This window comes from Panthera onca, chromosome B1, assembly GCF_046562875.1.
Source record: "Panthera onca isolate mPanOnc1 chromosome B1, mPanOnc1 haplotype 2, whole genome shotgun sequence".
Classification (NCBI taxonomy): Eukaryota; Metazoa; Chordata; class Mammalia; order Carnivora; family Felidae; genus Panthera; species Panthera onca.
The window spans coordinates 155218415-155239101 of NC_138342.1; the positions used below are offsets into that span (position 1 = coordinate 155218415).

The 20687-nt window shown below is 47.0% G+C and overlaps 1 protein-coding gene across 2 annotated transcripts in view; it reads left to right on the plus strand.

Annotated features, from left to right (window-relative positions):
- ZNF395 (zinc finger protein 395) overlaps positions 1 to 19731 on the plus strand; it is a 44742-nt gene extending 25011 nt beyond the window's left edge. For both annotated transcript variants that reach the window (XM_060653676.3, XM_060653675.3), the window contains exons 2-10: positions 3658 to 3904; positions 5511 to 5716; positions 7644 to 7753; positions 11600 to 11835; positions 12297 to 12397; positions 13124 to 13400; positions 14736 to 14828; positions 15710 to 15813; positions 16114 to 19731. In XM_060653676.3, the coding sequence (XP_060509659.1) occupies positions 3671 to 3904; positions 5511 to 5716; positions 7644 to 7753; positions 11600 to 11835; positions 12297 to 12397; positions 13124 to 13400; positions 14736 to 14828; positions 15710 to 15813; positions 16114 to 16225 (1473 nt within the window). In that variant the 5' untranslated portion in view covers positions 3658 to 3670 and the 3' untranslated portion in view covers positions 16226 to 19731. The remainder of the gene's footprint in view (positions 1 to 3657; positions 3905 to 5510; positions 5717 to 7643; positions 7754 to 11599; positions 11836 to 12296; positions 12398 to 13123; positions 13401 to 14735; positions 14829 to 15709; positions 15814 to 16113) is intronic.
- The last annotated feature ends 956 nt before the right edge of the window (positions 19732 to 20687 follow it).

The window sequence follows — 20687 nt, forward strand, 5'->3', positions numbered from 1 at the left end:
AATACCATGTAGATGAAAAGTGGCTTAATTGACTGTTTTATTTTGAAAGACCCCACACCTACTAGAAACCTCCCTTCCCCTGCCCAGGAGCACTGGCTCCTATTTGTGTAGTCTCAGCAAGCTGACCTCTCTGTGGCTCAGTTTCCTCATCAGAAATAGAAGACTGTTGATCTCAAGTTGTTTTTGAGGATTTAATTAGGTACAATCTGTGAAAGCTAGTGCCTATTAGGTACTTAATAAAGGCAGTTTCCCTTCCTTGTTTCTCTTCTGCTTTTAAAAATTAAGATGTGGGCATACTATAAATAAATCAAATAATAAAATGTATTTCAGTGGATTTGGGCCAGTTAAAGGAGAAAGGCCAGAGAGAATGAAAGCAAATGCTGGGATGAGCATTGGGTGTTGTATGTAAGTGATGAATCACTAAATTCTACTCTTGAAATCATTATTACACTAACTTCGATTTAAATAAAACTGAAAAATTAAAAAAAAAATTAAAAGTAACAACAAAAGCAACGAAACAAGCATCACAACAAAATGAAAGCAAATGCATGTGGGGACAGGCTGGAAGTGGACAGGTTCACCAACTTGACACAAATCCAGCAGGCTTTGGAGGGCTTGGGCGTCACAAACCAAGTAAAAAGTATCCTTTAAATTAAAAAAGAAAAAGTCTTACAAAAACATCGTCAGAGTCTGTTAGCCAAATATTTCAGGCCCCATCTGAAGACTGGAAGCCCAGGAATTTTGGAAATATTATCCTTTCTTCATTTTCAGTGCTAGAAACCTCAGACTTCCTGCTGTGGAAAAGTGGGGGTGGCCACTGTGTTTTTTGGTCAAGAAAAGGTTGGTTTTTTTCCTTTTTTTTTTTTCTTTTCTTTTTTTTTTTTTTTTTTTTCCTGGATGGGTGCTGCCATCTGATGTCTCCAAGTGGCACTGCGGCTTTGCCTCTAGCTCTTAGGACCACATTGAAATTAAAAAGTCAGAGGTTCTTGTTTCTGGCTGGAGGCTTCAAGGGTGAGGGTAGATGACTGAGTTCCTAGAACTGACTTAGCTTGGATATACTTTTTTTTTTTTTGTAGTGGTAAATAATTTACTCCTTACATTTTTCTTCCTTTTTAGTGTTCTAGTAAAGCTTCCCAATAGTGTTATTCAGTAACACTGTGAAGTCACCAGACAGCTAAACAGGAACTCTATAGGATGCTGTGACTCTGACCTTTTCTTATCTGTTCTTTGCTTTCTAGGGAAATCATGGTAGAGATTCCATGCTATCTGGTTCCATCTGATTCCGATACCATGCTATCTGAAGCTTGGAGTAAAATACTTGTAAAAATGAGCCAGTTACTTTTTCTCGGTGTCTGCAACTTTATCGTTATCTTTTAAACTTATTTTTCCCATTTGTGTTACTGTAGAGAGATGTTTGCTTAGCATAATTTGCTGGAATATGGTTGGAAAGAGGCCAGGATTAGGAGATGTGGAGATAGCATGGGACCCAAACAAAGCCCCGAGACACTTTGGGACAAAGTAGGGAAAGTTTATGGAACTGTTCAAAATAAGTTTGAATTCATAGCTGTGATGATGGTTTTCTTCTGGTGTGAGTGTGGCCAGGGGAGGGGGAGTGGAAGGGAGGAGAAATGTGGCTGGAATAGTCTCTTGAAATGCCAAACTTAAGAGACTGCAGTAGAGTTAGCCTGGTGGGGAATGAATTATCATTGGTATAGAGGTCTATGAACATCCTTGTATTTTATACCTCCTACAGCACTGGGGAATGTGCTTTGCACATAGCAATTCCTCAACTAATTATTAACGAATAAATGACTAGGAGGGTACAGAGGACCTGGAACGGCAGAGATTAGGAATGTGCTAGCGAACCCAAAGGAAATGAACCACAGGACAGCCAAAGAACTATGAGTGCTGTGCAGAAGGAGGGCAGCCTGAGTTTGAAAAGGGGTGGGTCTAACTCTTCTTCTGCCAGGAGACCCAGGCCTGAGAGGTAGGCCCCCTGGTAGGCACCTGCCCCTGAAACCCTGTGTAGGAGCAAAGGGTTCAGGTTTGTGGTGGTGAAGGGACTGCAAAGGCCTGTCCTGTTGTTAGGTGACCAGTGGAAGTCAGTTATCAGGAGTTGGTGAGAAGGGCACCTAAGTAGGCTGGGGGAACCAAGAAGGAGGCTTCTGACAGTGCTACTTTGTATTTCTATCATACTTCACAGGTTGTGAAGAGCTTCTACAGAATGTTCTCATTTGCTCCCCCAACATATTGGTGAAGGGAGTATTAGTGTTGTGATTTACAGATGAGGAAATAGGCTGTGAATAGGCACTGACCATGTGGTCTGAGGGCAGATCTGTGTTTTCCCTGCATCTCACTTAGTGGGAAGGAAGGCTGCAGGGCAGGGGAGGGGTTTCCCAAGGGTAAGCTTGTTGACTGATTCAGATCACTGAGGGATCTGGAAGATGAAGTTCTTGTTTTCTGGAATGGTGTAGGTGCATGAAAGTCAGGGAGGGGCCCAGAGAACTCCTGAGGGTCCCACCCAGCCCTGGAGTTCACCGAGGGCCACAGTGGTTAGAACCCCTCCTCTCTCACAGGAGGATTTTGACTAGTGAAACATCAGACCAAGGTTTCTAGCTTCAGTCTCCTCCCTAGCTTTTCCCTCTCTAGAATGTGGAAGACAGTGCTACCCAGTTCCCTGCTTTCTGCAGTATGATAAATGGGGGTACATGGATGCCTCAGAGTATGCTGAAAGGACACTCCCCATTTTTCACAGTGGCTCCTGTTTATCATGGGATGAACACGCCGACCACTTTTACTGCTGTGAAGTCAAGCTCTCAGCGTTAGTTTCTCAAGTGTAAAGTAAGGAAAGGAGAGTTAGCTTCTCATTTCTGTGGCTCTTTGCAACTTTGAAGCCAACTAAGCTTGAGAATCTATGAGTCTCTGACAAATGTCCTCATGCTTTGACTTAGCGATGTCCTACATAAGGACCTGACCTAAGGAAGCGTCCTTGGTATGTGTGTGCTGAGGTTGAGCTTGGAGGACGCTCCTTGCAGGCTCTGACAAATGTCCTCATGCTTTGACTTAGCGATGTCCTACATAAGGACCTGACCTAAGGAAGCGTCCTTGGTATGTGTGTGCTGAGGTTGAGCTTGGAGGACGCTCCTTGCAGGCAGAGCAGATTAAACAGCACAATGCAGGATACAGCCCTCAGGTACGATAATAAAGGATGTGTTAAGTTAGCAATGATGCATCTGCCTAAGAAAATACTTTGTGGCTTCTAAAAGCATTTTTTATAGAATAGCATTTAATGATATAGTAAAACCTACACAAACTATTAAGTGAGAATTCATGATCCCATATTTGTAGAAACAGAAGTATGTAAATATGTATGTAGAAGAAAGCATGGAATGTTACATAGGAAAATTGGGTATCATCTCTGGGAGGCAGCATTTTGCCTGGTTTGTTTTTCTTTGTGCTTATCAATATTTTCTAAATGTCCTACTAGACTGGCTATTACTTTTGTAAAAACAAAAATTGTAGAAGTTACTTTACAATGTTTCTTCTACTTTAATGGATACTTCTGGACTCCTGCTGCATGTAGGGCGTTGTACTAAAAAGCTTCCTGATTACTCCAGATAGTGGATAAAGGACTCCCTGTCCCCTTTGCCTCCCCAGGAAAGGCAGCAGCATGGCCAGCGTGCTGTCCCGGCGCCTTGGTAAGCGGTCCCTCCTGGGGGCCCGGGTGTTGGGGCCCCCTGGGGCAGCCCCATCCTCAGAGCCTCAGACTGAGCTGCTGGAAGGGGCGGCTACCCAGCACTTCCTCGCCTCTAAGGACACTTCCTGCCGGGAGCAGCCCAAGGAGATCCTCAAGGCTCCTGGCCCCTCGGGCCTCCAGCAGGTGGCCTTTCAACCTGGGCAGAAGGTAGGTTGATTCACGTGTGGCCAGGTGTCTGATCTCCCCAGGCTTGGGGCTGGCAGGCCAGCAGTGCCCTGAGCGACAGGCCACAAACTCTCTGGGCACCAGTTTGTACACAGACCTTTTACTTGTATCCCTGTGAGCCCTTGGGCAGCAGGCTTCTCTAGAGAACGAGCCATCGTTAGCAGACCCAGGGCTCCTCCATGACAGTGCTGTCTGGTGTCTGTTATTCTGGACTTAGGCCTACTCAAAACCTCAGCTCAAAGCATGGTAAGAGCTCAGTTTCTCGTCTACCTCTGCCTCAGTTTCCAGCTTGATAAAACAAGAATCTCAGGCTCATGAGAGACAGATAATATTTCATCTTTGAATCACCTTTAGACATTTTCAAGAGGCAAAGGTGTTTGTTAAGTCAGGATGACATTTGGATTTCCTTTTCTAGTGTTCCCTCCCCTTGTGGCAGGGCTCAGTCATCACCTGTACCTGATATTATCACCAGGTCCAAATGCATTGCCTTCTCAAGGGCCCATAAATAGAGACTCTACCTTCTACCTCCTTGCTGAGGCTTCTGTTGTCCAGGCCTCTCTTCCCATGATATAAGTTGACTTGCCAACTGCTAGGCACCCCTTGAGAGAAGTCAGCCTACCTCTCCACCCCTCTATCTAGTCCTTAGGTAGACTTAGAATTCTCTGAAGGGAAAAATTCAGAGTGTGATCAATTCAAGGTAATAGTTGGAAATATATATAGGCAGCAGATATAAAGGACTTCAAAGGCAAGACGGAGTAAGACATCAGGAGGTTGGATACAGATTCCAAATTCATTTGGTTAGAGAATTTAATCCATTTACATTTAAAGTAATTATTGATAGGTAAGGACTTCTATTTTGTTAATTGTTTTCTGACTGTTTTGTAGTTCATTTCTTCCTCTTGCTGTCTTTTTTTGTGAATTGTTGATTTTTTTGTAGTCATATAGTTCGATTCCTTTCTCTTATCTTTTGCGTATCTACTAGAGGTTTTTTTCTTTCCTAACAGAAAGCTAACAGAAAACATCTTATGGTTATCACAGTCTATTTCAAGATGATAACAAGCTAACTGTAATTGTACATGGATTCCATGATCAGAAAATAATTCCAGAAAATGGCATGTTTGCTCTCTCCATCTAGAGAGTTTATACGGATCTGTTTTGGGAAGAACTGATCCACTGTGGCTAATTTGGGTGCCCAGGTGGGAGCAGGTACTTGAGCTGGGAACATCTACTTGAATTAAAAATGAGTCAGAGATAGGGGCACTTGGGTGGCTCAGTTGGTTAAGCATCCAACTTCAGCTCAGGTCATGATATCATGGTTCATGGGTTTGAGTCCCATGTCCGTCTCTGTGCTGACAGCTCAGAGTCTAGAACCTGCTTCAGATTCTGTATCTCCCTCTCTTTCTGCCCCTCCACTACTTGTGCTCTATCTCTCTCTGTCTCAAAAATGAATTTAAAAAGTTAAAAAAATTTAAAAAATGAGTCATGGAACTAGTTTGTGGCAGGTGGATCCTGGCTCTCACAACTGGGGGCATATGGCATAAGAACTACCAAGTACTGACCACTGGTTGCTCTTTTTTTCCCCCCTCAGGTTTATGTGTGGTATGGGGGTCAAGAGTGCACAGGACTAGTGGAGCAACATAGTTGGGCAGAGGACAAGGTGACTGTCTGGCTTTTGGATCAGAAGTTACAAATCTGCTGTAAAGCGGAGGAGGTGTGGCTGGCTGAGCTGCAGGGCCCCATTTCCCAGGCACCAGCCTATAGGCCTGTCTCCAGGAACATTGATGTCCCAAAGAGGTTTGTGTGGGAGCGCTTGGGCTCTGGGCTCTGGAAGTCATGTGGGTGGTGAGGTACGGGGTTGTGGGACGTCTTGTGATGGGAAAGGAATGTGAAAGTCCTAGCTGTCTAGTTGTCAAGATACTGGACAAATGGGATACAGAGAGGGGGCATCCTTTCAAACAAACAAACAAACAAACAAACCCAGAATGGCGTCTTTTCTTCCCTGTAACTCTATTATGAGTGGTATATCTTTGGCATGGCTAAGGGCTATTTTTGCCCCTTCATTCTTAAATTAAAATTAGTAGTTTTTCATGATGAAAGACGGGAAAAATGGCTTAGATCAGGAGTTGGCCAACTTGTTCTGAGTGGGCCAGATAGTGAATCATGTAGTGTGTGGCCCAACCAGTCTTTGTCCCAACTACTTAGCTCTGCTGTGGCAGTGTGAAAACAGCCACAGACAGTACACAAAGGGCGTGGCCGTGCTCCAATAAAATGTTACCTATGGACACTCAGATTAAAATTTTATCTAATTTTCTTGTGTCACATATCAAGAGAGAATTATTTTTAGAACCATATAACAATTGTGCCACTCTTAGCTTATGAGCTGTATAAAAGTAAGCAGCAGAGCACGTTTGTCCCATAGATTGCTGACCCCTGGCTTAGATCTTCAAAACCGCTGATGAGTGAAGAATGCCTATTTTGCTTTAGAATTTTATGATACAATTTTCCCCCAAGAATGAATGAATATATATATATATTATATGAATATATATATGAATTATGTGAATGAATATATATATATATTCTCATCTCCTAATTTCTGTATTATATATTCCATTGGTCTTGTAAGACTAAGAAGGAAAATTGGCCAGTGGGGATTGCCATATGTTCAGGGTGTACAAGTAGTCAAGCCCCATTCCATTATTTCTGTGTCTGTCTGTGGGTACTACCCTTGTTGACAGCATATCCAGTGTCTTCAGACCAGACCAGAGCAATAGTATTTGCTTGTGAATTCAGTAGAACGCTGGCAAAGAAATTGTTTTGTTATTCTATGGAAATAAAAATTCAAAGATGACACACAAAAAGGGGATGCTAATATGTTTACTATATTACTAGTCTTGGTTTAGCTGCCTCAAACATGGTCCCAGATTTCAGTGGATCTGAACTGTAAAGAAAGAATTAATATAGTCCTTTGAAATAGATGAGCCACCTAGAAATTTACTTCAGAATAACTTTTCAAACATTGGCCGTAACTTATAGACAGCTCTAAGTTTACTTCCACATGATGTTTATATGGATTTTTAAAAGTCCATATGGATTTTTTAACATATGGATTTAAAAAAATTACATGTAAAATTTTATAGACCTCTGGTTTCTAAGCATTGAGATTTACACCAGGAGATCTAGTGTTTCTGGTTTACTTGCTCATTGGCTTGTGTACTACGTTCAGGAGCTATCAGAACACCTCATCATTTTTCTTAAGGGGAAGGGAAAAGAACTGGTTAGTGTAATTGCACCTTTCTTAAATTTCAATAGAAGATGAGGAAAGGAGGGTAATTTTAGTGCCTTTGAATTCCAGCAGGCGTCTTTTATCCCTGTGGTTGATTTTATTGCTTTTGCTCTTCTTCCTTTCCCCCAAGTAAAATTCTCAATTTTAAGCCACAGTTAGAGTTACAAAGTGAATTTCGGGGACAGTGGCGCTGCCTCCAGGTGTCAGCAATGGCATGGGGACCGACCTGCTTGCATTGGAGTTGACTGATACTAGAAATGCAATTCAGAATGGGTATTTTTCATGAAGAATGAGGAGAGAGACCTTCATGCTTTAGTTAGCATGCACACTGGCTGAGTGGAGTGGGGGTATAGAAGGGACAGTCCAGAAGTGCAAGACGATCATGCTACCCGCTGTGTCGGAAGTAACCTTTGGCATTTACCCACTTCAATCTAGGAAGTCGGATGCAGTGGAAATGGATGAGATGATGGCGGCCATGGTGCTGACATCCCTGTCCTGCAGTCCAGTCGTGCAGAGCCCTCCTGGGGCTGAGGCCAACTTCTCTGGTGAGGAAGGGGTCCCTGGTGGGTACTGGGTGTGGCACAGGCCCGCCACTAACTGCCTCTGCTTAGACCAGCCAATTGCCTGGCAGTAGGATTTCCGGAGTCTCTTCTCGCTTGCATCTCAGACTGGCTGAGTGGCATTGAGTTAGATGCTTCCATTCTTTTTCTTCAGTTTCCTCAGCTGGGGAGGAGTTTCCTGGTGCATTGTGAAGATGATTGAGCATGAGGCTGAGCCACACTGGCCACTCGAGTAAGTTCTTCTATGGGAGTAAGTGAGTGAGGCACTTTGGTGGGGGCCTGAACAAGGCCAGTAGAGGAATATTTAGTTCACAGAGAAACTTACTAAATGGTCCCCTAGTGGCCTCAGAAGATTCATGCCCCCATTCCAAGTGCCTAATTCAGCCTTGTAAATTCGTGCGGGCCTACAGGCCAAGGACCTGGAATAAATGAGCTGAAGTCTAACAAATCCAATTGCTTAACACAGAGCAATAGTATGACTTCACAGCAAATTCCTGAATTAAAAGAAAATCCTTCTGGTGCGACCCCTAAAATATATATGATCAGTAATATGGGAGGAAGAAGGGTTGCCTTATGTTAGTAGTTTGACCAGACTGATAGTGAACCTGAAGTTGTTTTTGAACTTCATTATAGGGCTGGCCTAACTTACTCCCAGGGAATAACTTTTCTTCATTGGTGACATCTAACTGAATTGTAGGCTACTTAAAAGCTTACAGGAAAATATGAGTTAGCTGTGAACACTTGTCAGGAGGAAGGTGGCCTTTGCAAGTATCCCTCATAAGGAATTTCCCTAGATAGAAGGTAAATTGAAAGGTGTGGTAAAGCAGGCTTACTTCCTTCACCCAGAGCCTGCCAGACGGCACCTATGTGTGAAGCTGAGCATTGCACACCTGCTCTGTTAGTGCCTGGGAGCTGCACAGGCAAAATGGGGAGGAAAGGAGCCAACTTTAAGTTTTTTAGGAAATTCCACAAGTTTAGGAGATCCAGGAGGAAGATCAGGAAAGTGTCATAAAGGCAAAGAAAATCATTGACTCCAATTCCCATCAGGTCGTGTGCGTCTTGTGTGTGTATCATACATAAGTACACGTTCACACACACACATCCCAGCACCAACATTAGACACATCTAACTGATAATATGCCGTGATCCTGATATCTTAAGTCCCAGTTTGACAGACATTTTTAATGGTCTATTAAAGATTTTTTTTCCATTACAGTGTATTTCTGATCTTATGGTTGAAGTCAGTGGAAAAATAAGGTTCCTTGGCAGCTAATTATATTGAAGTATTTTGCCAGGTGTGGTCTATGCCTTGCTGTAATAATCATAGGTACTATTTGCACAGAAACCACATATTCTCTTTGTTCTCTGTACTGTTGGGATGGCTGTGTGTGTGTGTGTATGTGTGTGGAACAGAGGGAATTCTACACATTTCTGAGAAATTCACTGTAAACTCTCATAGCTGTGCATTTGCAGAGGAGCGCTTTGTTTTCATGGTATAGAAAATCTGTTACCCTTGCCCTAGAAGATCTTATGATCTAAGGTAGAGTCATTTATGTTTATCTTATAACATAGAGATTAATGTATGATACTACATTTTTCTTTTGTTTTCTGTTTTTCTCCCATTGTATGTCAATTTGCCAGTTCCAGTGTTTGAGCCATTTGGGCAGTTCCTGTGTGGAAGGCTGCTGTACTATAGGGTGAACCTGCCATTTGACCTGCCCTTTTTCTCCAGAGGCCTGGTCACACTAGATGCAGCATTCTATTCCCTGGCCTGTCTCCCCCTGATGTACATGTGTGGGCCTTGGACCTGTTGGCCCATTGGTGGCTTCTGAGTTCTTCCCTGAAGGGTTATCCTGTTTTAAGCCCTACATGTGCATGTTTTCAAGACATGGGTCGCTTCAAACTGGGTTTTCAAGAAGTCATAGCTTTGAGACTTGACAGTGATACTTAGGGAGGGAAGAGTTCCTCCATCCCATTCTCTTCATTTGGAGGAGAGCCTGCCTTGGAAACATGGAATGCTGGGAATTTCAAATGTCTAGATTAGCCTAGAAGTAGGCTAATCGAGCTTGGGAATCGAGCAAGATGAGAGAAAAGCATTAGGGTTTTTATCCTGACCATAAGGGATGTAGTAGTTGACCTTAGAATCCAGGGTAGGGCAGCTGTTTGGAATGGCTACCCATGCCAGCAGGTGGGGCTTTAGGGGACATGGCCATCATATGACACATGTCACAGTTCCCCACCCCCCCTTCTCTTGCTATTTCTGTGTCTCAAAATTTCACATTCTCCTGTACTATAAATTAATCTGGATTTATGGCCTAGTCATGGAGAGTCTAGGTTGGATCTAAAACAGCAACAGGCAGTTGTTTGTTTGTTTGTTTTAAATGTTTATTTATTTTTGGGGCAGAGAGAGAGGGGGACAGAGGATCCCAAGTGGGCTCTGCTCTGACGGCAGCGACCCCCATGCAGGGCTTGAACTTAGAAATCATGAGATCATGACCTGAGCCGAAGTCTTGTGCTTAAGCAACTGAACCACTCAGGCGCCCAAGACAGGCAGTTATAAACTGAAAATTGCACCTGTCTCCCTGTGGTCTTCTTCCTGTCTAGACGCACCACTGGGAGCAGGGCAGTGGGTTCGGGGCTGTGTTGGATGGAAGGGCCTCCCCGTCAACTCATGATTATTTGAACTGGCTTTGCCACTCCATGGTGGGGCGGGGGGAACCCTAAAACCTCTCATTTCTGAGCTCTGGTGAAAGGATCCCTGCTCTGCACTACTGGCCATTTCTTACCACAGCCACGTGGGTAATCATTAACCGACAGACACACACTGCAACTTTGTTTTATGTATTATTAATAGAAAGATAACGAACTCTCAGAAGTTCGTCTTTCCTTCTCCAGATGTGTTGCTTGTGGATAAAAGCAGGAGTTACCCAGGCTGTAGCTAGTCTAGTAAATGTCACACCTCTTGTAGCCATAAGAGCTGGTGCAACTGTTTTTTCACGTGCAGGTTTTGAGGGCTTTCCCTGTGTTTAAATTCTTGAAAGGCATTTTTCAAGAAAGCCTGGCCCAGAAGCCCTTAAGTTGGCCTTGACATCTGACTCTGCTGCTGGAGGAAGGATCCCACATGAGATCCAGCAGGCTTGTGGTGCAAGTTCTCATCAACCCTTTCAGGCCTAGATGCAGGAGGAGGGGCTCTCCCTCCCCACACCCCACTCTCCTCCCTGCTTTTCTTTTTTTTTTTTTTTCAACGTTTTTTATTTATTTTTGGGACAGAGAGAGACAGAGCATGAACGGGGGAGGGACAGAGAGAGAGGGAGACACAGAATCGGAAACAGGCTCCAGGCTCCGAGCCATCAGCCCAGAGCCCGACGTGGGGCTCAAACTCACGGACCGCGAGATCGTGACCTGGCTGAAGTCGCCTGCCACCCAGGCACCCCCCTGCTTTTCTTTTTAACATATAAAGTGAGAAATACATTTTAATTAGGTTATCTTTCTATTAACAACACATAAAATGAAGTTGCATTGTGTGTATAGCGGTTAATGATTACCCACGTGGCTGTGGTAGGAAATGGCCAGTAGTGCAGAGTAGGGATCCTTTACTGGAGCTTAGAAATGAAAGGTTTTAGGGTCCCCCCCCCCCCCCCCCCCCCCCCTGGAGCGGCAAAGCCAGTCAGAGCCAGAGCCAGGAATTGGATTCAGGAACCCAGACTGCAAACTAGAATTTCATGGTCTCTGACTGGGGCTGTTGGTCTGGATCTGGTGTAGACAGGTGTGCCAGAGGTGTCCCCTGCCTGGGGATAGCGTGTGAGCGCCCTCTGTCTTCTCTCTGGTCAGTTTCCCGCGCGGCCTGTGATCCTTGGAAGGAAAGCGGTGATGTGTCGGACAGTGGCAGCAGCACCACCAGCGGGCACTGGAGCGCGAGCAGTGGCATTTCTACGCCCTCGCCTCCCCACCCCCAGGCCAGCCCCAAGTATTTGGGGGATGCCTTTGGTTCTCCCCAAACTGATAACGGATTTGAGACTGACCCGGATGCTTTCCTGTTGGATGAACCAGCTCCACGCAAAAGAAAGGTATGTGATGTGGTGTGGGGCTGACGTCAGCTTGGGGCTGGCTTTGGAGGGTATGGGGGGCCCCCCAGGTCCTGGGTGTTCTCAGGCTCCATCCCATTTCAGTTTTCCTTTGTTCCTCTGTTCTGTCATGATATCCCCAGGAGCCCACTCCTCCTCTTTTATGCTTGTTCCTTTTCACCTCTGCCCTGATCCCTGCCCTCTTTGCTGCTCTCACATAGGGCCTGTGTGTAAGGGCCTCTGGCAGGGTCTTACCCACAGCACGAAGCACTGGTGTTGGCAGTGGGACCGAATCCTGGGACCAGGCTCTCTGCCCCTGCCTGTCAGTTTCTCTGGTCCCAAATCCCTTCCCTAGAGCCTTTTGTTGGCTTGTGTTTGAAGGCAGCTCAAGTCTCCACTGGATAAGGGTGAGGAGTGGGGAGGGGAGGGGCACATCCCAATGCTCCCATCTTCCTTTCTCCTAGAACTCTGTGAAGGTGATGTACAAGTGCCTGTGGCCAAACTGTGGCAAAGTTCTGCGCTCAATTGTGGGCATCAAACGACATGTCAAAGCCCTCCACCTGGGGTAGGTATCAAGCCCGGGGCATCTTTGCCTAGAGACCCACTCGGGTCTGCCACCCACAGCCAAGAATGGTTCTGAGAAAACGATTTGCTGAGAATACCACCTGGTGCCTATCCCCGACCCCTGTGCCTGGCAAAATAGCCTGTTGGAAAGAGATCTGTGCTTGGAAGGGAAGACCCTCTTCTCATGGTGAATGATGATGCCATTCATGGGGAAGGAGCACCACCCATCCTGTGGACGTGTCTTCCTGCCTCACTGTAGGGGGAAAGATGTGTGAATTCTGGGTAGAAATTGGATAATTTGACGACACCTCATTGCGGCTTCTGCACCTGCTTCCCCTCAGGGAGCTGGGCTCCATTAGCTCTGACTCCCTGGAGCCAGAGCTGCTCAGGGAGGTGGAAGATGACCCCCCAGCCCTCTCCCTTGAGGAGAGAGTGTGACCACAGGTAGGTGGGACCTGGAGGGGACCCGGGGCAGAGCCAGATGGCTGTTGCAGGAAGAGAGACACGTTCTGTGAGAGGAGGAGCCTGAGGTGCCAGGAAAAACCGTGTTCAAGCACGTAATCCTCTATGACGCCTTCTGGCGTCCCAGGACAGGGCCTTCTGGATGTTCTCGCGGGCTCCTTCCCTGACTTATTGGGTGGGCCTGGGCAAGTGCTCTTCCCTCTTCTGCCATGCGTTTCCTGAGGCAACTTGTTCCTGACCCTCACTGCATCTCCTTCCCTCACAGAGACACTGTGGACTCCGACCAGTTCAAGCGGGAGGAGGATTTCTACTACACAGAGGTGCAGATGAAGGAGGAAGCTGCCGCTGGTGCCCCCACAGCTGACCCAGCCCCAACCCCCAGCATGACCAGCCCGCCCCTTGCTCTCCTCCCACCACCTCCTCCCAAAACTCAGTCCTCAGGCCCAGAACACCCTGGCCTGGAGTCTTATCTGCCCTCTGGTGCTCTCAGCAAGTCAGCTCCTGGCTCCTTCTGGCACATTCAGGCCGACCATGCATACCAGGTATGAGGCTGGGGCATATTGGGAGCTCAGCCGTGTGGCCGTAAAGGATATTTGGTGTCTGACATGTCACTGGCCAGCCTGATCACAGGCCACTGACCACCCTGACCGAAGGCTGAACCCTTTGGCTAAATTGCTGATCTCTAGCTTCTATAAAGAGGGAAAGAAAAATGATTTCACACTCAACAAATGTGGGAATTCCAGAGTTCTGCATCAGTGGCTGTCATGAGTAGTCACTAGAATCTGGCTGAATCCCTGAGTAACCAGGTGGATGGATTTGGACTGGGGAATCGTTATATCACTGCTTACAAAAGTGGATGGAATAGTGCAGTTGGGTTGCCCAGAGTAAATCTGTAACTTCTCTAAAATTGTGTTACATTAACAATCCAGCACCCTTTGTTTTGAATACCTACCGTGTGTCAAACGTTGGGCTAAACTTTTTAAATAGAATAAGACATAGTCCCCAACCAACCTTGTGAAATGCATGGTTTAGCTGGAGAGAGAAATGAATATGTAAGTTTGATTGAGTATAATGAGTGGTCAAAGTACCTTACGAGAGGCATGAGAAATTGCTGTGGGCACAGGAAGAATCACGCTGTTATGCCCACGTAGCTGGGAAAGTTGTCATGGAGGGGGTTACATGTAGGATGGTCCACATAGGTACTCTGAACACAGAGTTTGCTTTCTGGCATTTTTTTTCTTAAAATCTTTTTATGCCTTCAGCTTGGTTTTATCAGACTCTAGGGTGATTTACACGTTAGTAATTAAAAAGCAGTGCTCTCAGACAGCCGTCACAAAATGAGCCAGCTCTCCTTCTCATTAGAACGAGTGGCTGCCTGGTTAGTTTATGTTTGGCCAACTTCAGGAGGCCCTTCGGGAAGCTGGCTGACCCTGCAAGTTGGGACCTATAGAGGGCGGCTGCATCCGGGCTTCCAGGAAAGTGTTGCTGCTTCCCAGTGGTTGCCTGGGGACATCATATACTTGGTGCAGCAACACCACCTGTGCTCAGAAGGGTTTTGGACTGCTTTGGGGAACTGCCTGTAGCATGTTCTTGGTAGGTGAGCCAGCTGAGAAGCTAATCCACTGTGATGATTCAGTCATGGGGCTGGCCTGAAGACCAGCTCTCAGAGAAGGGATCCAGCAAACAACTGGAGCCAGGGACTAAGGAGGGTATCAGAGTTGGGCTCGCTCTGCCGGGAGCAGAGTATTCGCGTGCACCCCCGTCTTTTCCTCTTGGAGGCCCATGCTCTGTGGCGGACCGTGAAGTCGCAGGGAACATGGGCGGACTTGCTAGCTGCCTGACTGGGCTCCAGGCTGACCTGCTCTCATCTCTGGCAGGCTCTGCCATCTTTCCAGATTCCCGTGTCGCCACACATCTACACCAGTATTAGCTGGGCTGCTGCCCCCTCCACGGCCTCCTCCCTCTCTCCGGTGAGTGTGCCTATCTCTGAGCCCGTGGGCCCCCCTGGGGGTAAGCCTCCGCATGTTACCAGTGCTGGAGGCCATCTCCCCGCGCTTGCCTCCAGCGCCCAAACTTCCTGAAGGCCTCCATACACTCTCCCCCTTGCCTTGCCCTCCCTAGTGGGTCACAGCCCTCCTAGGAGGTGCAAGGAGTGTGTCTGCAGAGGAGAAGCCAGATAAAGCAAGTTTACTGCCTAGGAAGTCACCAGGCAGGTCTGCAGTCAGTGCCCTATTGAGCTCTGAGTGTGGGTGGGTGCTCGTTAAGGTTTCAGTGTGGAGAGAGAGGAGGGCAGAGAATATGGAGGAGGTGGGGAGGATGAGGGGAGGAGCATGAAAGAAGATGGGTGCTAGTGGGGGCACTGGGAGGACCGTGGCCTTAGGTGGCTTGCCTCTGAGCTAAAATAAATCAGATGTCCTTTTGAACCACCCATAGTGGTCGTGGTCTTAAATATCGCCTACAGGAAGGCATCACACATTGTCAAACCTGGGTGCCTGAAGGTGGCTTTCAGGCAGCGCAGTCTCTCCCTCGTTCCACATGTGGTAACTCCATCTAAACTTGCAGGGAGCAGCCCACCAGGAGGCCAGGTCAAGAGCCTCCCCTGTTCAGGTCACTCAGTCTTTCGAAAATGTGGTTTAAAGGCCTGTCCCTCACTCTGCAGCCTTTCCTCCCTACCTGGCGCCTGCTCACCTGTGCCTGGAATATCTTACCAGGGAAAGCCTCCTGCCCTCCTGCCACAAAGAGGGGCTTGGCGGGTGTGGCTGACTTTCTGGTGGGATGGTTGTCTCACCTTTTGCTTCTGCCCTCATGCCCTTGGCCTGTGCTTATGGCCTCTCTCTCTCCCCATGGCCAGGTCCGGAGCAGGTCACTAAGCTTCAGCGAGCCCCAGCAGCCTCCACCTGCAATGAAATCCCACCTGATTGTTACTTCTCCACCCCGGGCCCAGAGCAGCGCCAGGTGAGACAGTTTGCTTCGTGGCCTCCCTTCTGGTTTCTGTCCTCACTGTCCCCACTACAAGTGTGGGTTCTGAGTCCACCAACCCTAGTCTCCTGGGTTAGTTCCCCCAGGGTGGCTGGGGGTGAGGGGGTGGGGGTGGATGCAGGGGAGGGTAGATGCAGGGGCGGAGGCCTTTGCTCCTCTGGCCCCTTGGCTCTTGCCCTTCCAGCCTCTGCTGGTTTGCTCAGCCTCTCGCCTGGCCACTGTCCAGGTCTGCAGCCGCCACTGCGTGTCTGTATCCTCCTTATTCTTTTTTGCCAGGAAAGCCCGTGGGGAGGCTAAGAAGTGCCGCAAAGTGTATGGCATCGAGCACCGGGACCAGTGGTGCACGGCCTGCCGCTGGAAGAAGGCCTGCCAGCGCTTCCTGGACTGAACCCGCCCTGCCACCGGCTCATCCTCCCTGCTCCCTGCCCCCACCGGCAGCCAGACCGCGAAAGACAGACGCGTCCCACGCCCTCTGCAGAAACCTGAACGATAAAGAGTGGACATTGGGAGTTTGGGTTCTATTGGCTAAGGTTTAATACGTAAAACATTTCCCCCCTCCCTTTAGGGAACATTTGAGTTTTTAAAAGAAGAAAGGAAAATACTCCCCCCGTACCCCTAAAATAGGAGAGAGCCGAAACTGACCAAGGGTATTCTGCAGTGAACCAGAGACCAAAGAATTAATTACCCTCTCTTTCCCACGTCTCTGTCTAGGGGATTAGTTTGCATGTATCAAAAGAAGGAACAGCTCATTCTGTTTTCCTGCTGAGTTGGTGAATTCTTTGCTTTCTCAACTCTTCCAGAAGGGACTGTGAGCAAGATGAATTTACTTTTCTTAAAAAAAAAAAAAAAAGAAAGAAAAAAAAGTTTCTGGCTGATGACTCCGAGAGCAGGACCTGCTGTGGTTGGTGGGGGGATAGTGGGGGTATCTGTGCACTTTTTAAGGTGCAGCCAGCCCCTCTTCTCCACCCGAATCCAGGAGAAGGGAGAGCCTGTCCTCACCGAGCAGCTTCTATGGAAGTAAAAGGAAAACCCTTTCTTGATGACAACTGTTTGAATCTGGGTTCTCTCTGAAGTTGGGTTGCATCCCAACAAGTATTGTATGGCTTCTTCTTAAAGCCCAGACTAATAGGTTTTTAAAGACTGTCCCCAAATAGCTGAGCCAAAAGGCTATACGAATTCACTTTTTGAAATGTGGCAGTTAAACACTACCTTGATCATTCTTTCCTCTGTTCCTTGAGGAAACATTGGAGGGTTTAAGTGTTCGTGAAAGCCCTCTGCTGTTACCTGAGTGAATAAATTCCCTCTTGATGTTCCTCCCTCCAGTTGTGGAGGTGACACCTTTAAAACACTTTGTTTTCTTTTCCCAGTGTATTCAGAAGCCTTTTATCTGATTCAAGTTCCCTTTCATTTGGGTGAGAGACCCCACCCCCACCCCTGTGCAGGTTCCTCTTTGTCTCTGGCTTTACCTGGGATTTTCCCATTCCCTCCGAAGGCTGCAGTTGGGGCTGGCGTGGGGGATGGAGAGAAAAATAAAAAAAGGAGAGAGAAAGGTAAGTGGCAGCTTGCCCCCATGTTGGAGCGTGAGTTGGCAGGTTCCCAATTTTTAGGTTGGGTCAGAGGGCCTGGGAGAATGTGATAGGACAGGACTCTGCCATCAATGCAGGAGGTCTCTGGAATTTTATCAGTGTTGGTCCAGTTCCTGAGATGGGAGGGTCAATTTGATGTGGTGCGACCTTCTCGGAGGTATCTGCTGAGCACCATTTCTTGCCTGCAGGTGGGAGGGGGAAAGTTAACTCTGAAGAACTCTCTGGAGGAGGGGTTGGGTTAGCAGCTCCTAGTGCTTTAGCCCTCGTTTCTGGAGGCCTGAAGAACTGAGAGCAGCCTGGATTGCATTGCTTGGGAAGTAAATATGCAAAACTATTCTTGTTGATGAGGGAGATGTGGACGGGGAGCTTGGGGCCCTGCCGATCAGTGCTTAATTAAACTGTTTCATCCATTTCTTGGATGAAAGACAAGCTGAGACCTCAAGGGAGGGCATGTTTTGTTTTGGGGCTCCCCTTTCTTTTAAGCCTGACTTGTTTGGGAGTTTGTCAGGTCGGCATGAGCATGGCCACTCGGTGCCCAGCTGTCTGGGGTCCCAGTACTGCACTTATATCCCTGAAGTCGGGGGCTCGAGAATCCCACCAGACCACCTATCCTGGGGCTGGGCAGCAGCGTCCGTCCCCTGGCTGTAACCAGGCCATCCTCTCTTACTCCCAGGTGGAGATACTGGCCTACTGAGGATCCTTTGGCCACTGCATGTGGGACTTGTGCAGGTGCTTGTCAATCTGTGACACACAGAGTATTAGAAAACCCGCCAACCTTAGAAGCATGGTGTTGTGAAGGGTGATAGTGACCCGGGTTTGGTGATGGAGGGAAAGACACTCATTCATAGGTGTCTTTGGTGGTAATGGGGTATATTTTTATAACTTAGTAAAAAAAAATGTGGAATCTGTCCCTAAAGCTAGAAACCAGGCCAGCAAGAGGTGGCCCAGTGTCCTTCTTCCTGTCTCTTCTGCCACCCTGAGAATTAAAAGCTGATGGCAGGTTGTGGATTGTCCTGACTGCTCACTTTCCTCGTTCATCTTCAGATCTTCTTGGTGAGGGGAGGGAGCTTCTGAGACGTGAGGACTCTGCCCAGCAGCATCCTCCCCTCTCTTAATCAGGCTCTTGTTGAGTCTTGTCTTCAGAAAAGCTGTTTTCATTTTCCCCCTCAGTTTGGACCGTGTCGATATAACTGGACAGCAAGACTTCCTCTAAGTGAGGTAGGCTTCTCATGTCCTTGGTACACAGGGCAGAAAAGGAAGAGGGGAAACAAGAAATGGATGAAACAGTTTAAAAACTGAGGTGGCTTTTTTTTTTTTTTTAATGTTTTATTTTGGTGCAGCTTTCCCCTATCTGTATGTGCTCCTCTCTCCTTTTCCATGGTGATGGCCTCCTCTAGCCTCTGCCCTCTCGCTCCATCTTGTGGCTGTTGTGTTCTTGACGTGTGGTCTGTCCTTGGGGTTGCCCCGTTTGTTCTTCTCGGAGGGTGGGGGTGGCTTGTGAACTGATCAGCAATTTTGCCTGTTCTCTACATCTTTGTGTCTCTCCCTGCTTCCCAGCCCACCTGGGCAGCAGAATCTGATAGGTCAGGTGCCACAGGAGTGCATTTGAAACTAACAGGACTGATTTTTGAAAGAAGTGATGTTGGGAAACCCATTTATTCCAGGGATGTTGACCCTATTCAAAGTATTTCTTGGAATTTACCTTTGGAGTCTGTGGTGCCTGCTTGAAATAGCCTTAATGATACTAAATCTGTACCTATGCTCATTCAGTGCGGAGTCTGGTGAATGATGTCTGTGGTCAAGTAAGATCACAGGCGCAAAGCTCATGGATGGACCAGTGAGGAAAATAGCTTGGATTTATGTGGTTCTTAAGCTGGCTGTGAAAGCAGGTTTGTAATTTCAGAGAGCGTTTTGAGTGATAGCCACATTGTGATTCTAAGCCTATAGCTTGACTCCTTGGAGGACATTATTAATTTGGATATGGAAACTCTGATTTGTTTGAAGAAATCTGTCCTGTTACTTTCTGGACCTCCCAGGTTCTGACTTTACCAGGGGCCAAAAAGAAAAAAAAAAAAAAGAAAGAAAGAAAAAAAAAGAAAAGAAAAAAAAAAACAAAGGAAAAAAGGAGAGAGAGAAGAGGGAGATAAATCCCATCTGTGAATTTGTCTTATTGGCGCCTTTTCCCCCAGCTGTCTTCCAAGTATTATTTTTACTGTTAAAAATTTTTTTAAAAAAATGTGAAATGTAATGTTTTTACAGCAACAATATGAAATATATTTTATAAGGAATAAAATGGTACATTGTCTGATTTAATGTGTGCCTGTCCCTCTACCCCTTCCCCCTACAAAGGATAAGATTACTGTTGTTCTTGGTGTTAAACAAATGGTGGCATGTGGGCAAAGCGTACACATTCATTCATTCATTCATTCATTAGCTTATAATAACGATAGGGACCAGGGACCAGGCCAAGTGCATACATGAATAACCAAGTGCTGACCTAAATAATCCAATGAGAGAGTTACTACTACTATTCCCATTTTACAGATGAGAAGAGGGAAGCACAGAAGTCAAATAACTTACCCCAGGTCATAAACTGTGAAATAACGGCACTAAGATTGTAATCCAGGTAGGAACCATTTTATATACTGCTTGTATTGACAGTGGGGAGCGTGTTCTTGGCTATATCCCTGAGTTGGTTGAGGAGTTGGCAAATGACTTAGGAAAAAATAAGTCCTCTTCTGCTTATGAGATGGGTTCTGACTTCAGGGAACAATACGGGACACTCCCCGAGTTCTTTGATTCCATGTACTGTGATGGCCCAAATGGCTAGTTAAAAGCTGGCCTACGTGGGAAGCAGAGAGCAAACTCCCATCCTTGTGCACTGGGGCTGCTTTAAGCAATTTTAGCTTCCGGGACCATAGGCGTCTCTGGGAGCAGGATCTGGAGACCCCTAAAAGGCCCTGATGGTGAGAGTGGTGTGCCCCTAGACCCAGGGGCTGGATTACATCACTCAAGCCCAGCAGCATGTAAAGCTGGTATGGGGATGGCCATTTTCCTTACCTCGTGGTAGAGCACAGGGCTTCTTTTGCCCCGTTTTCCCTTGTCCCCTGCCTCCCAAGAAAAGTCCCAGTAGAATCGATTGCTCCACTGCCGTTTGCCCAAGCTCCTCTACATCACTTGTGACTCTGGGCTACATATTCTCAATTTGTACTTCCCAGGCTCACCTTTATGGCTGCATGCACAGACTCCCTAACTTTCCAGCTT